At 34.9% G+C, this 15,196-nt stretch overlaps 1 protein-coding gene across 1 annotated transcript; it reads left to right on the plus strand.

Moving 5' to 3' along the window:
* The first annotated feature begins 7,286 nt into the window (after positions 1-7,286).
* On the plus strand, positions 7,287-13,689 carry LOC109105394 (trypsin-1-like). The gene is made up of 6 exons (XM_042733747.1): positions 7,287-7,516; positions 8,460-8,480; positions 8,570-8,747; positions 8,833-9,101; positions 9,218-9,369; positions 12,854-13,689. Exons 1-6 carry the CDS (start codon positions 7,459-7,461, stop codon positions 13,136-13,138), a joined length of 963 nt encoding a protein of 320 aa, XP_042589681.1. The 5' UTR covers positions 7,287-7,458; the 3' UTR covers positions 13,139-13,689.
* The last annotated feature ends 1,507 nt before the right edge of the window (positions 13,690-15,196 follow it).

Consider the following 15,196-nt stretch of genomic DNA (forward strand, 5'->3'; position numbering starts at 1 on the left):
TTTTGTGTTCTTTGAGCGCTGTTCCAGCATGCTTTGGCCTGCACGCCTGCTGCTACTTAGCCACGATGAGAAGAAACACCACCTAGTCTCGTCAAACTTCACTTCTATTCTTTTACTTTAGTTTCTTTTCTTTTCCATTAAGAGTTTCACGTTCTGAGTTAAGTTTTGTAACGCCGTGTCTCAGATTTCAACCTTGAGTACCCATCTCAAAACTTCAACCAGCCCACAACTCTTCCCAAGACTTCACTTCAACGACTACTGAACTTCCAGCCAATCAGCAACCTTGGGGAACCCCCTTTTTGGCAAGACAACAAAGGGAACCCCCTTTACACAGGCAGACACACTCTTGCAGTTTAAATCTAGATTAAAGACCCATCTCTTTAACCTGGTTTACACATAACACACTAATATGCTTCTAATATCCAAATCCGTTAAAGGAGTTTTTAGGCTGCATTAATAAGGTAAACCGGAACCGGAAACACTTCACATAACGTGTACCTTCTACATCATTAGAAGAATGGCATCTATGCTAATATTTGTCTGTTTCTCTCTTGTTCCGAGGTCACCGTGGCCACCAGATCCAGTCTGTATCCAGACCAGAGTGTCACTGCAGCCACCCGGATCCAGTACGAATCCAGCCCAGACGGTGGATCAGCACCTAGAAAGGACCTCTACAGCCCTGAAAGACAGCGGAGACCAGGACAACTAGATGAGCCCCAGAGACAGATCCCCTGTAAAGACCTTGTCTCAGATGACCACCGGGACAAGACCACAGGAAACTGATGATTCTTCTGCACAACCTGACTTTGCTGCAGCCTGGAATTGAACTGCTTGTTTCGTCTGGTCAGAGGAGAACTGGCCCCCCAACTGAGCCTGGTTTCTCCCAAGGTTTTTACTCCAATCTGTCACCGATGGAGTTTTGGTTCCTTGCCGCTGTCGCCTCTGGCTTGCTTAGTTGGGGACACTTCATTTACAGCGATATCGTTGACTTGATTGTAAATTATTGCACAGATACTATTTAAACTGAACTGAGATGACGACATCACTGAATTCAATGATGAACTGCCTTTAACTGTCATTTTGCATTATTGACAAACTGTTTTGTAATGTTGTTCAGTTGCTTTGATGCAATCTTTTTTGTTTAAAGCGCTATATAAATAAAGGTGACTTGACTTGACTTGGTAAAATGATGCTACCATCAATGATGCTATTCTATGCTGCTCTGATACTAATAGTTTTGTAGGACTATAACTATTTGGATAATTAGTCAAAAAAAAATAAAAATCCAACAACTTATATCTGATTCTGTTACACTGAAGTGAATAAAAAATAATATATTGATATTTAATATTAAGGTAACACTTTACAGTAAGGTTCCATTAATGTCAATGTATTAACTAACATGAACGAACAATGAACAATACATTTATTACAGTATTTTTTAAATCTTTCTTAATGTTAGTTAATGAGAATACAGTTGTTCATTGATAGTTCATATTAAGTTCAGAGTGCATTAACTGTTAACTAGTACAACTGTTGATTTTAATAATGAACATGAACTAAGAGTAATAAATTGTTAGTTTGTTTACTAAAGTTGTTAACCAATGTTTTTTTAATTCAGTATCATTAAAACTGAGTTAAATTTAAAAAGTCTTACAAAATAACTTTATATTATTTAATAAAATGACAAATTATTATTACAAAGCATTTTCGGTTTTCAGCCAAGTGCATCCAGAATTTTCAGTTTCCTTTTCAGCCCAGAATTTTCATTTGGTGGATCCCTAGATGTAAGACTACATTTTTAATTTAATTTAATTTAAATTTAACAGTTATTTACTTTCAAATGCCCCAATTGCTGAACAACTTTTTTTGTAAAAGTTCAAGTTGCACTGTAATATCGCAATAATATTGTTTCGTGACACAAGTATCATGATAATATCATATTGTGAGGCCTCTGGTGATTCCCACCCCTACAATAAACAACATATTATTCATGCATTTGACTGCTAGGTTTGTATAATAAGTTGCTCAAGCAAGTGGAAACACATTTAAACACAGTATACAGCCTACTTTTCTTACATTAAAGCTATCACAAACATTTTAAATTAAATCTCACCACTGACAGAAACAGCTGACTCTAGTGCCTTTTCTTTTGCATTTAAATCTTTATTAAAAGCAATCCCGCAGGTCTTAAAGAACATAAAGAAGTTTTTCTACCACCACAAGTGCATCTATTATGTTGCATTGTTTATCTAAAAGTACACTTTCCCTTGTTTTAAATCTAGCCAAAAAGCCATGTTTATTGTGAAACACAGAAGACTTTTATAATTATAGTAATTTATTGTGAAATTACTACATTTCTGTGTCCATCTATGTTCATTTTTACCGCGAACAACGCACTGTCACTTTAATTCAGCACGTGCAGCACAGCAAAAATAGTCTTGGTGCGTAAACGATCTCTGCTCTGTTGCAGATGCATGGCTCCTGAACGCACTGCCAGACCACAACCTTGTGCAGTGTGAACACTAATCTGATAACGGGTGTGTACAATCCGATATGGGTGCATACAAAAAACAGGCCTAACTCCGTTTGCAGTGCGTATGTGGTGCATATTTTTTCTTCGCTCATGTTATCGGATTAGCATTCACACTGCACGAGGTTGTGGTCCAACAGTGCATTTTAACAAATTCCGAGTATAAGACACCACAGGTCACTTCACTCACTCATTCTTTATCATGATAGCCTATATCGCATTACCGAATACCGGCTAGAAGAGAGCACTCAGTGAGTGAACAAGATGGATTAGCTGATCGACTATACAGTCATGGCCAAAAATATTGGCACCCTTGGTAAATATGATCAAAGGTGGCTGTGGAAATTAATCTGTGTTGTTAATCCTTTTGATCTTTTATTAAAAAAACAAACAAACACAGATTTAACCTTTCATTGGATAATAATAATTTAAAATGGGGGGAAATATCATTATGAAATAAATGTTTTTCTCAACTACACGTTGAACACAATTATTGGCACCTCTAGAAATTCTTATGAGTAAAATATCTCTGAAGTATATTCCCATTCATGTTCACAATTTTGAGCACTCCAGGGTGATGATGAAGATGAAATTATCCAGCAATGGTTTCCTGTTTCACAGAAATGTAAACAGGAGGGAAAACAAAGCCCAAATTCCCCTAATCATCCATCACAATGAGAAAAACAAAAGAATATATTTCTGATGTGCAGCAAAAGATAATTGAGCTTCACAAATTAGTAAAGTGGCTTTAAGAAAAAAGCTTGAGCAATGAAAATTCCCCATTTCCACCATCAGGGCAATAATAAAGAATTTACAATCAATATTAAATGTTACGAATCTGCCTGGAAAAGGACGTGTTTCTATATCGTCCTAATGCATGGTGAGAAGGAGAGTTTGAGTGGCCAAAGACTCTCAAGGACCACAGCTGGAGAACTGCAGAAAATAGTTGAGTCTAGGAGCCAGAAAACCTTAAAAAAATTGTCAAACAGCACCTACATCACCACATGTTGTTTAGGAGGGTTTCAAGAAAAATTACCCTTGTTCATCCAAAAACAAGCATATTCAGTTATCAGACACGACTGGAACTACAAATGGGAATGGCTTCTATGATCAGATGAAACTAAAAAAAATAGTTTTTAGCAGCAAACACTCAAAGATGGGATTGGTGAACAGAGAGAAAAAAAGTACCCCATGTGTACAATGTAATATACTGCAGTATTTTTGATGTTGTGGGCCTATATTTCTGCTGGAGGTCCTGGACATCATGTTTAGACACATGGCATCATGGATTCTATCAAATACCAACAGATAAAAAATCAGTAAGTGGCTGACTCTGTTAGAAATCTTATAATGGGCCACGTTTGGACCTTTCAACCGTATAATCCAAACATAAACCTTAAAAACAACACAGAAATGGGTTACTGAGCACAAAACCAAGCTTCTGCTATGGCCATTTCAGTTCACTAACCTGCACCCTATAGACTATGAGTGTAGAGGACTGAAGAGAAGAAGCACCAACATGGAGCTGGGAATCTAAAGGGTCTGGAGTGATTCTGGATGAAGGAATGGTCTCTGATCTCTTGTCAGGTGTTCTCTAACCTCAGCAGGCATTATAGCAAAAAATTTAGACCTGTTAAACAGGCAAATGGAGGTTTCAAAAAGTATTGAATAAAAGGGTGCCGTTAATTGTGGCCAATGTGTATTAGAAAAAAAAACCCATTTATTTCATGATGATACTCCCCCCGCCACCCATCAAATGAAAGGTTAGATTTTTGTGAATTTTTTTAAATAAAAGATCAAAAGGATTAACAATGAAGATACATTTTCACAGCCTTTTTTGACCATATTTACCAAGGGTGCTGATATTTTTGGCCATGACTGTAGATAGCGAGAGATAGCAGATTAAAAAAAGTGGAAAATTTTGGAGGAACAACACATTAAAAGAATTGGGTTCAAGAGAAAGGACCACGTAAATGCTGGAGCAGCGTTCCATCAGTGGAGAAACTCAAGGAGTGGAAGGGAATCGGATACAGAGATTGCTTTGTTTCTTCTTGATAGGTGAGTTACGTTAATTTTGCTTTTTCACACAACTTTTACACACAACATTGTGCTTTAATATGCTGCGGCCGGTAGACATGGCAGATCTACCACCGTCGCTGCCGGGGAAGAGACGGAGTTTTTAAAATATGGGTGCTATGTGCTAGGGTTGACTGTACATACTGGTTTTCTCACATTTTTGGCCATATTCAGGTGCATTTGTAAGTACAGTAGGTTAGAATACTGAAAGTACGTGCAGGTATTTTCTCTGATTAGATAAAACACCATGAACTGTCTCATAAACAGTGCAATACAATGTTAGTGCTCTTTGGTTATGAGCATGTTTGTTTGGTGCTTTCAAATATCAGCATCGTTTGGCAAAAATCACTTAATGTGCACATTTAATGTGAAACAACAGTGAGTAAAACCATGAAGTGATGAAATCAACTGAAGATAAAAGACATTAAATCTTTCAAGATCTGAATAAAAAACTCCTCAAACAGCCTCACCAGCTTCACTTATTACTGATCAGATTGACTTTATTTCTGTCAGATGTCTACAGAAGCTCTTATTAATTGTGTTTATAATTTATATATTTGTTATTTGTTATGGAAATAAAATAAAAATAATATAGTGGAGTGGTTTGATTTTATTATCTTGTGTGTTGTGTAATATTGATTGTGTTATTTATTACTGATATACATTAATATTGTTACCACCACACAGTGTGTTAGAACAATCAGGTGTTATGAAGGACATTTTTGTTCACAATGTTCACAAACATCAAGAATCAGCCTATGAACCTTAACAAACAGTCAACAAACAGATTTAGATCTCTAAATCACAAAAACAGTAACAAAACATTAACAGAAATAACAGCAAATAGTAAGAATTACAGAAAATAACAGGACAATTCAGCTTCAACTGAATCTTCAACTTCAATCGAAACTTTAAAAAAATATATATATACTTTTAAGTGGTAGCTGCCATAAAACAATTGCTCAGTGTCAATTTGTCTGCCTTGTTGTCAGATGATATTTACACTGAAACTGTGTCCAACATGGTCTGATTGAGCGGCACAAAGGAAACATGTCTGGTAACAGGATCAGTAATGCAGAGAGTACACACAGTCAGTAGAGACTGAGAAATGATTTACAAGAGCAAGTGAAGGATTTCTATCACACCACCTTAGTTTACTTCCACTTCATTTGAAACTATTTAAATTGATCTGAATAATGACACTATATTGTATTTTGTAGATTTGTTTTGTATGTGTAAAGCTGCTTTCAATGCATTTGAATCATTGTATTGTATAAAGCTCTATAGCAATAAACATGACTTTACTATGTTGTTGGAGAAGCATAAGTAAAATTCAGGGTTTCCAGGCTTTTTACCACGATTTAAAACCTAATTATCATTAAAATCATAATGTGTAAGCAAATGTTTGAATAACAAAAATATGGCCCATTTAAGTATATGGTGTTATTTGATAAACACCAATGAATAAAAAAATCTTAAAAACAAATATATACTGTTTGACTCAACAGTGTGTATTTTATTTCTGATAGCACACTTACATCACGGAGATGTCTATTTGACATCTGCTTTTAAAATTGGCAGATCTGTTTTTGTAAAGGACACATAACTCAAGCCACATATAAGATTATCCTTAAAGAAACATTTCTGACAGTGTTCCCCAATGTTATTTTTTCCCCACAGGAAGATGTGGGAAACAACCATGATTTTCCTGTTTAACACTTAAAAGCTGCTTTGACATTCTCTATTGTATAAATCCGCTGTTTAAATAAAAGTGACAACTTGACTTTGTAATGTAGTTCATTGTTGCTGTCTTTAATGTCTCTGCATGCCTCCAGACCTGAAATGCTGTTAACAGAAGAATCTTTAAAGATGTCTGATTGTTCTGCTATTATACATATGAATAGGATTGACTACACATACTGGTTTTCTCACATTTCTGGCCATTTTCAGGTGCCTTTGTAAGTAGCTTAGAGCGATGAAAGTACATGCAGACCTTTTCTCTGATTAGATAAAACACCATCAACTCTCTCAGAAACCGTGCAATACAACGTCAGTGCATAGCATCTGATCTTGGGTCTTTAAATTTAAATTTTTTTTTTTTTTTTTCAAGTTCAGTCATCATGGACATTTTCTCATTAACTGCACTGCAGCACATTTTTATGTTCCCATATGAATATACTGAATAAAATAATGAACTTGTGATGTTTCAAGATTTCATATTAGTCAATGTTCTTTTATAACAATATCCAAATTAAGTGAAAACAGTTGAATTATAAACAATTTCACTACTTCAAGCATGAAGCAGATGTTGGTATTTATGAAACTTTAAATAATAATAATAATAATTACATTAAATTAAATTGAAATATATATATATATATTTTTTTTTTCCCAGAAATGTTACATTCACAGAAATGTTTTATATGTTTAATCCACATTTCCATATACTGGTGCTAAATATGGAGATGGATGGTGGATAGAATGTACATGCCTTGTATGTATTTCATGATGCATGTGTGAATTAAATGATGAAGAATGATGGATTGGCAAGGTTTTTTTTTTTTTTTTTTTTTTTTTTTCTTCTGCGTAGTTCATGCTTCTGCATGCTCTTTTTTCAAAGGCAAAAGTTGTGGGGAAGACATCAACTTTCTTAAAAAGTGGCGATAACATCCCACCCGCATCCACAAAAGATGCCTATGAAATGCTCAGGATAAGATTTTTTTATTTTTTCTGAAAATGAGATAAACGTAGTGGTGGGGCGGAGACAGAGAACTCTTGATAAAGGTAGTGGTTCTTGTTTTCCATCTCATCAGAAAGCTGACAGTCAAGAAACACAGAGCAGAATAATAATGATGAAGTTCAGCAGTGCTTTGAGTGTTGCTGCAGTCACACTTCTCTACATAACAGGTGAGAGCTTCCAAAAAATCTAACATAACAAAATTAGATGTACATTTAATAATGTTTGTTTCAGCTGTTTATTAACTGACAAGCCATTCAATTCCTACAGTAAGAACCTTTCTAAACACACTTAAACGTTTTCTCATGTTTCTCATGACTGTAAAAACTTTTGGATCTGAAGATTTACGGTAAAATGCTTGAAATTGGTTTTGTACATAAACACAAATTCTGCATTTGTATGAACGTCTTTATAAATAAATAATTTATGTATTTTAATGGATGAGTTAACTTCATGTATATTCCAGGAGGTCAAGAATCAGGATGTAGTTGAGTGAATTTGAAGAAGATAAAAGATAGTTTTGATTTGTTTAATATTTTGGTCACTACATAAATCAGATTATTTTAGTTATGTTAGTTATAGGTTTAATGACTTTAATATTATCCCAACATGTGGAAAATAGTGATAATTATAAAGTATAAACAGTGTCCAAACTTTTATAAAATAAAAGTTTAAAATACCTCTAATGTAGGCTACTGTAAAATACAGTAAAACACTGTAATATACTGTAAAATTCTTGAGCAACTACTCACATGTTTGAAAACACACAAAAAGGCATGCATGCAATTATTTTATATTCAGTACCGCTCACTAAATGTTTATGGGCATAAAACTAAGAAATAACTTTATAGAGAAACAGAAGTATCTCATTCACAAACACACTGCATGTAAAACTAAACTGATTTAGGTCAGTTAATTTATTCACTTCATGAATATAAAATCATTTTACAGGTATTTTGGCTAAAATTCAAGCACATTATTATTATTTTTTTGTACTTCATGTTTTCATGCTATTATGCACCAGCACTGATGCACAGGTGAGCGACACAAACCAGTTTATCAGCTCTGTCTGGATGACTCTATTTAGTACTTTATCTTTGTCTTTTCACACAGGTTCACTCTGCCAGTTAGATGGTAAGTTGTCATAAAGATAACAAAACTCATAGATGTGTCTTCTGTGTCTGTGAGGCACTTTAAGAAGAAATCATGCTTTCTCTCATCAGTATGTGGTCGAGCCCCTCTCAGTAACAGGATTGTTGGAGGGGAGAATGCGAAGGCAGGTGTTTGGCCGTGGCAGGTCAGCATTCATTTCACCTTTCTGGGCACGGACTACGGCCATTTCTGTGGCGGGACTCTCATCAATAAAGACTGGGTGTTATCTGCAGCGCACTGCTTCCAGTGGTATATGTTGAAAGCTTAAATAAAGCTTAAGATACATTTGTAGATTGATAATAGTGGGATTAAAGCAGACTTTCTCTATTTGCAGGTTCAATGCATCTTACATTGTGATGTACTTTGGGCGTCTGAACCAGTCCGGCTCAAACCCTTATGAGACAAACAGGACAGCGAGTCGAAACATCAACCATCCTAACTTTACCATTTCTAATCTTGACAATGACATAGCACTGATCCAGCTCTCCTCCTCCGTGACTTTCTCTGATTACATTAAGCCGGTCTGTCTGGCAGCGGCTGCGAGTGTATTTGGTGGAGGTACGGAGAGCTGGGTCACTGGATGGGGAAGACTACAACCTAATGGTAAATGAACATTTGCTTGCCAGTTAACTGAATGCAAACATCACTGTAAACCTCAACAGTTTACCTAGAAATGTTTTTTAAAAGCCAGAAAATCTGTCCTCTGATCTGTGTCACAGGCACCCAGCTTCCTGACACACTGCAGGAGGTGATGATACCAGTTGTGAATAACAGTGCCTGTGCTAATGCTTATGGAGGGGCCAACATAAGCATCACAAGCAATATGATTTGTGCTGGATTGTTAAATCAAGGAGGAAAAGGTGCATGTCAGGTAAGATATCAGTCAGTCATTTGAACCCTTTTTAATCCAAATCAATTTGCGATTTGTCACCTCCAAACTTTACACTGTCAGTCTTAATCAAGCCCCGTGTTCACTGCACTGATCATGAACTTGTACTCTACGACTGATTGCTGATACAATACCTGTAACCTGTTGCTTAAACGGCTTAGTCATCTAATATTTTTTGCAAGACTCTTCATAACTTTTCTAAAGTCAGTTACATAAAAACATAGTGTCTAATCTGAATATGAAAAATCAGACTGATTACCACTTGGTGCCACTTGCTAGATTGGGCAAACTCAAACTACAAGACTACGAACCAGCATGATGCTCATACTACACAACAAGTTTTCTAGTCATCTGTCAACTTCTTGTTTTAGCAGCACTCGTACTACACAACACAACACCGATTAGGTGCTCAAGCTATCTCTGGCCAAGCGGCAACCCGATGAACAACAAAAAAAAAACACGTTCTCACATGAATTCAAGCAAGACTTTAAAGAGACACTCATGCTCGCGGTCCAATCATATGTGCAGAAAAAAAGATGAGACAAAAATACAGAATACACGCAGAGTGGTTTTCCATGTCTGTTCAGAAGAAAACTGATAGTAAATAATATCCAAATGTTAAGTATGGTGCAAAGGCCATTTATTTAGATTTTAAAAATATATTTTTTTATATTATTAGTTTAACAGTATAAAACAGTGATGATCAAACGGTCTTCTTGCGTTCATGTACATTAAGGTTTATGATACCATTAGAGCAGTGCACCATTGATGTTGCATTGCTCACACTATAAGAAAATGTGGCAAAAATATCGCAGTGTCTGTGACTGATGGAGACATATCACTGACCTGCTCATACTTAACGAGCGTCATCGACCACAACCAGCACCAATCTGGTAAACAATTACAATTATTGATATAACACAAAACACAATTAATTTGAAAAGAACTATTAAAAAAGTATATTTATTTGCAACAACAAATGCCTCCTTCAGAGCGCACACTTCGCTAATAATCCAAGCAAATTGTGCTGATGAATTATTTACCTTATTCTGAATAAGACAATATTAGGTTTAAGGTGTTTACATGAGTTGCTTTTAGAATATTTCTTTCATGTTCCTGTTTTATATGTTATAGTACATAGATCGATTAGTGGCACACGTCACATTCCCACGTGACACCATCTGATGTTCCTCCTTCACAAAGAGCTTGATTGACAGGGGATCTGACCAATCATAACGCATTTTGTACAACCAACAAATCAGACAGGACAGGAGAGTAGGTTAACTTTGGTGGACTTAAAATTGTGTGTATTGACGTCTTTCCATGGTTGAAATAAAATACGTTCTAATGTTCATGTATATTTCGTGCTTTAAGGAAATATGAAAAGACGATCGGTTCATGTGCCGCTTGAACTGAGGCGCTACAGCGATCTGAAATGACACATTAAAGAGCCACAAAACGGTATTTACTGTATGAATTTCTTTTAAAAAATGACAACATTTTAATAAGACTTTGTTGCATACCAGAAATAACCTGCTCTGACTTGTTGTCAGTTTCCTCTTTGCTCCGCGATGTATTTTTCTCTGTGTGAGAACATGTGTAGTGTCTCTTACCAAAAAGTAGTATACTTCAAGTTTATTTTATTAAGTATACTTAAGTAAAGTTCAAGTATATTTTTAAGTATACTTTATGTAGCAAGTATACAAATATCAGTGTTCTAGTAGTATACTTTTAAGTGTACTGTTTTAATACTCATTGGGACTAAATTGGCCCACTTTCTAGTATATAAAAGTATACTTTTAAATATACTTTAAATATAACAGTTGCAAACTTTGAGTACACAACTAGTTTACCTCTATGTTTGTAGTTTGTACTGCAATTATACTAAAAGTGAACTTATAGGTATACTGATAGTTTACTAATTAAATACTATGTACACCTTTAAGTATAGTCTCGGTAAACTACTAGTTTAGTAGTTTTATACTGCAAGTATACTCATAAGTTTTCTTTAAGTGAACTTTACATCATACTTTAAGTATACTACTATGTCCCTATTTAGGTTTTAATTTGTATATATTTTGTTATATGAATATCTGAACATACAAAACATTCAAAGAAAGAACATTTTATTCTAGCTTCATGCATTCTTTTGTAAACACTTTAATGTGGGTAAGTTTCATAAAAAATAAAGAAATAACATTTTGAAAAAAAAGCTGAAAAAAGGCTATGAATTGGATTCAGAATGAAAATCAAAACATGGAGTCGATCAACACCCCAAAGCTTGACTGTAATTATTACCTCTTCATCGGTCGACATTTTATTCCATAACGTTACAGTTTTGATGCTGTTTCATGTCAGATGATCGTGTTAGATTACATGTGTTAGCATCTGTTGTTTCTTCTTCTTCTTCACTTGTGTTTTTTTTTTGGAAATTCCGTACAGAAGATGTGTACTAGCGCCCTCTACCATATAACAATGAAAACACAGATTCTAGGAGCACAAGTATAGCTCAAATATATTTAGACTTTTTGTAAGTATAAGACAAGTATGTCATTTTAAGTATATTTCTGAGAAGTACATAAAAAGTAAACTAAAAGCATACTTTCCTATTTTTAGTTTAAAAGAAGCATACTAATAGCACACTTGATTAAACTTCTTTTTCGTAAGGGGTGTGTGAGAGTGGCATGGCCTGTCGGACATAGCAACAGTAATAAAGGAGGGAGGGTTTTTGCAAAGGGTCAATTTCACATATCAACATACAGTTCCTCTTCAGTACTATACAGTTTTGGGTGTTTCATTTTTAATTTTACGAAAGCTTCAAGTGTAGTAAATTTTATGTCATGCTATACATGCAAACAGACAACGACAGATAAAAACGTGCCTTCTTGCTTGAACCCATGCTCTTTTGTTTTTTGATGGCTGCCTTGTGCGAATAGTTCTACATGACGGTAATAGTGTGATTAAGGTGTGTACATGTCTAAACTGCACTTCAATAATGCAACCAAAATAGGAATACTCCACGTCTTAATTTGATTTGTGTTTAATTCGAGTATGACTTCAGCCGGATTAAGGTAATCAAAAATCTCTGTTTACATGGTAGATTCTAATCAGAGCATTGTCTTAATCGTGTTAATTTTGGATTATTGTTGTCCATATAAACGTACTCAATCATGATGTCACACCCCATTATTATAGCATCAATTTAAACAAGTTACAAGCTAATTTATTCAAAATTTTATTTTACCCAAAGTTTAACATTTTTTTACTCTCAGCTGAGCAAAATGCTCAGCGCTCCCACTGCAAATGATTGTAAAAGGTATGCTGGTCGCTGCAGGAAAAAAACATTTTGACAGATACATAGCCAGCCTACATTTACCACTGGGCTACACTATTGCATACTTATATCTATAACAGTTGTTCGCTGTATACTGTCAGAGATATAAATGCTGAATGTTTGTCAATACAGGGAGACTCTGGAGGTCCAATGGTCAGCAAGAAAGGCTCCCTGTGGATTCAGTCTGGCATTGTAAGTTTTGGTATGGAATGCGCTGACCCCACATTTCCCACTGTGTTCGCCAGAGTCTCTCAGTTTCAGGACTGGATCAAGTCTTTCACGGGCAGCAACCCGCCTGGATTTGTTGAATTCAGTCAAACATCCAACTCCAACTTCGGAAGCGTCCCCAGCCTCCTCTTACTCCCCCTTTCTCTCACAGTCTCCCTCATTTCTTTCTCCCTCTTTCTCTCTTCCTAAAGAGTAATTGAACAGTAATTCTCAGGTTTGTTTAATGAAGAGGACAGCTGTGCTGTAAATGCTCTGATGGTCCAGGAGAAAAGCAAGAAACATTGAGAATATTCTGCATGTTACTTTATTTGAACGCATTTAATTGTGTAGTTGGTGATTCTGTAGTTACATTAGCTGATGCATGTGAGCTATTGCTAGCTAACTGTTAACTGCAAGAGATTTACTTTTCACGGTGAAGGTATTTGATCATAATAATAAATGAAAAAGTGTTTTAATCATAATAATGATCAATGATCAGGATTTAGATTATTATTGAAGAAGCTTTTTAATTTGGGTATTTTACTTTGATTGTACATCTTTTGTTTGGTAGCTGTCATTCATTTTTTTTTTAAATATTTTACAGTGTGGAGAAAATCATGTTGATATTTTCATGCATCCATTTAAATCAAGTAGCAAGCAAAATACAAAAGAAGGAACTGATTTGGGAATTTTCTCTCACTGTCTCTCTCTTTTCATACTGTCTTAATATTAATTAATATTTTTGCATACTGTATATATTGTGCAGCACAATCGTTTTCAACATTGATAATAATCAGAAATGTTTCTTGAGCATATTAGAATGATTTCTGAAGTATCATGTGACACTGAAGACTGGAGTAATGATGCTGCTGAAAATACAGCTTTGATCACAGGAATCATTTTTTACTATATATTTACATAGAAAACAGCTATTTAATATTAGAATAATATTTTTTATAATATTACTCTATTTTTGATCAAATAAATGCAGAGTTCTTTCAAAAACATTTAAAAAATATTAAAGACTCTAAACTCTCTCTCTCTCTCTCTCTCTCTCTCTCTATATATATATATATATATATATATATATATAAAGCCATCCCCTTTGGATAATGTATATTATGTATATTTGAATAATGTGTATTATGTAAAACTTATCATGCAAATTTAATGTTAAAATGATCTACTTAATTAAGATAATTCAGAACTCGGTTCATTTTTCACACAAAATGATTCAGTTGCAACTTTTGAATTGCTTTAAAAAGAAGACAACAGAAAAGGTGTGATTTTTCCTTCATTAGAATTTAAAAACATTCCGCTGACATAATGTTATTGTGCTGTATGTGTAACTGTGAGGGACTGAGAGATGATAAGAGAGCTGACACGAGTCATCGACCTTCCAAAAACCAAACAAAAACACATCTTGAGAGCAGAGTCCAGAAGCCTATTAGAATACAGGTACAATAGTTTTATAATTCAAGCAATTAAAGAAAAAAATACACATGTATGACTTTATATGTTTTTATAATTATTACACAAGCAATGTACTTTTCTGAATATCAGTAGGCCTACATGCGCGGGCACATGTGCTATTAATTTAATACAACAGTGCATAGTAACACGGTGTTTCGTTTCTTGAATGAATCAGTTTTTGAACGAATCAAGTGAGCCAGTGATTCAATGAGCCATTCAGATGGACACTTTCCCTGCGGCCCAGTGTGCATACTATCCAGCCTGTCTGCCCTAAATAGTGTTGAAAATTACTAATATCACTGGATGGATAGTTTGCACATTGGGACACAGGCTTGTTTTGTTTCTAATGAATCAGCTGTTTTGAACGATTCGTATGATTTGAACGATTCAATAAATCATTTATCAAAACAAGGGCTTGCTGCCGCCTATTTTGGTTTTATTGTCATAATTATTTATCCATGACAAGCCTAAACCAGCCAAGGTTTCAGCACAAAGGCACTTATATAACTCATTTAATAAGGCTAATTTTTCAATAAATAAAAACCTTTTTTAAAATTAGACAAATTTTGTAATCATTATGCAAAATTAGCTACAGGACCCACATACCCGCCCCCTCCGTAAAAGAAACTGACCACACCATCCCCCCTAAATATTTTTTTTTACAAGTTGTATTTGTATATATACAGCACTACTTTTATTCTGAAGCACTGCAACATAGCAGGATAACTAGGAGAGATCAAGGTGAACATCCTCCACTTGTTTGTGTTGTAGGTACCAAAAACTAATAAAACAGAA

Source organism: Cyprinus carpio, chromosome A3, assembly GCF_018340385.1.
Source record: "Cyprinus carpio isolate SPL01 chromosome A3, ASM1834038v1, whole genome shotgun sequence".
NCBI classification, from domain to species: Eukaryota; Metazoa; Chordata; class Actinopteri; order Cypriniformes; family Cyprinidae; genus Cyprinus; species Cyprinus carpio.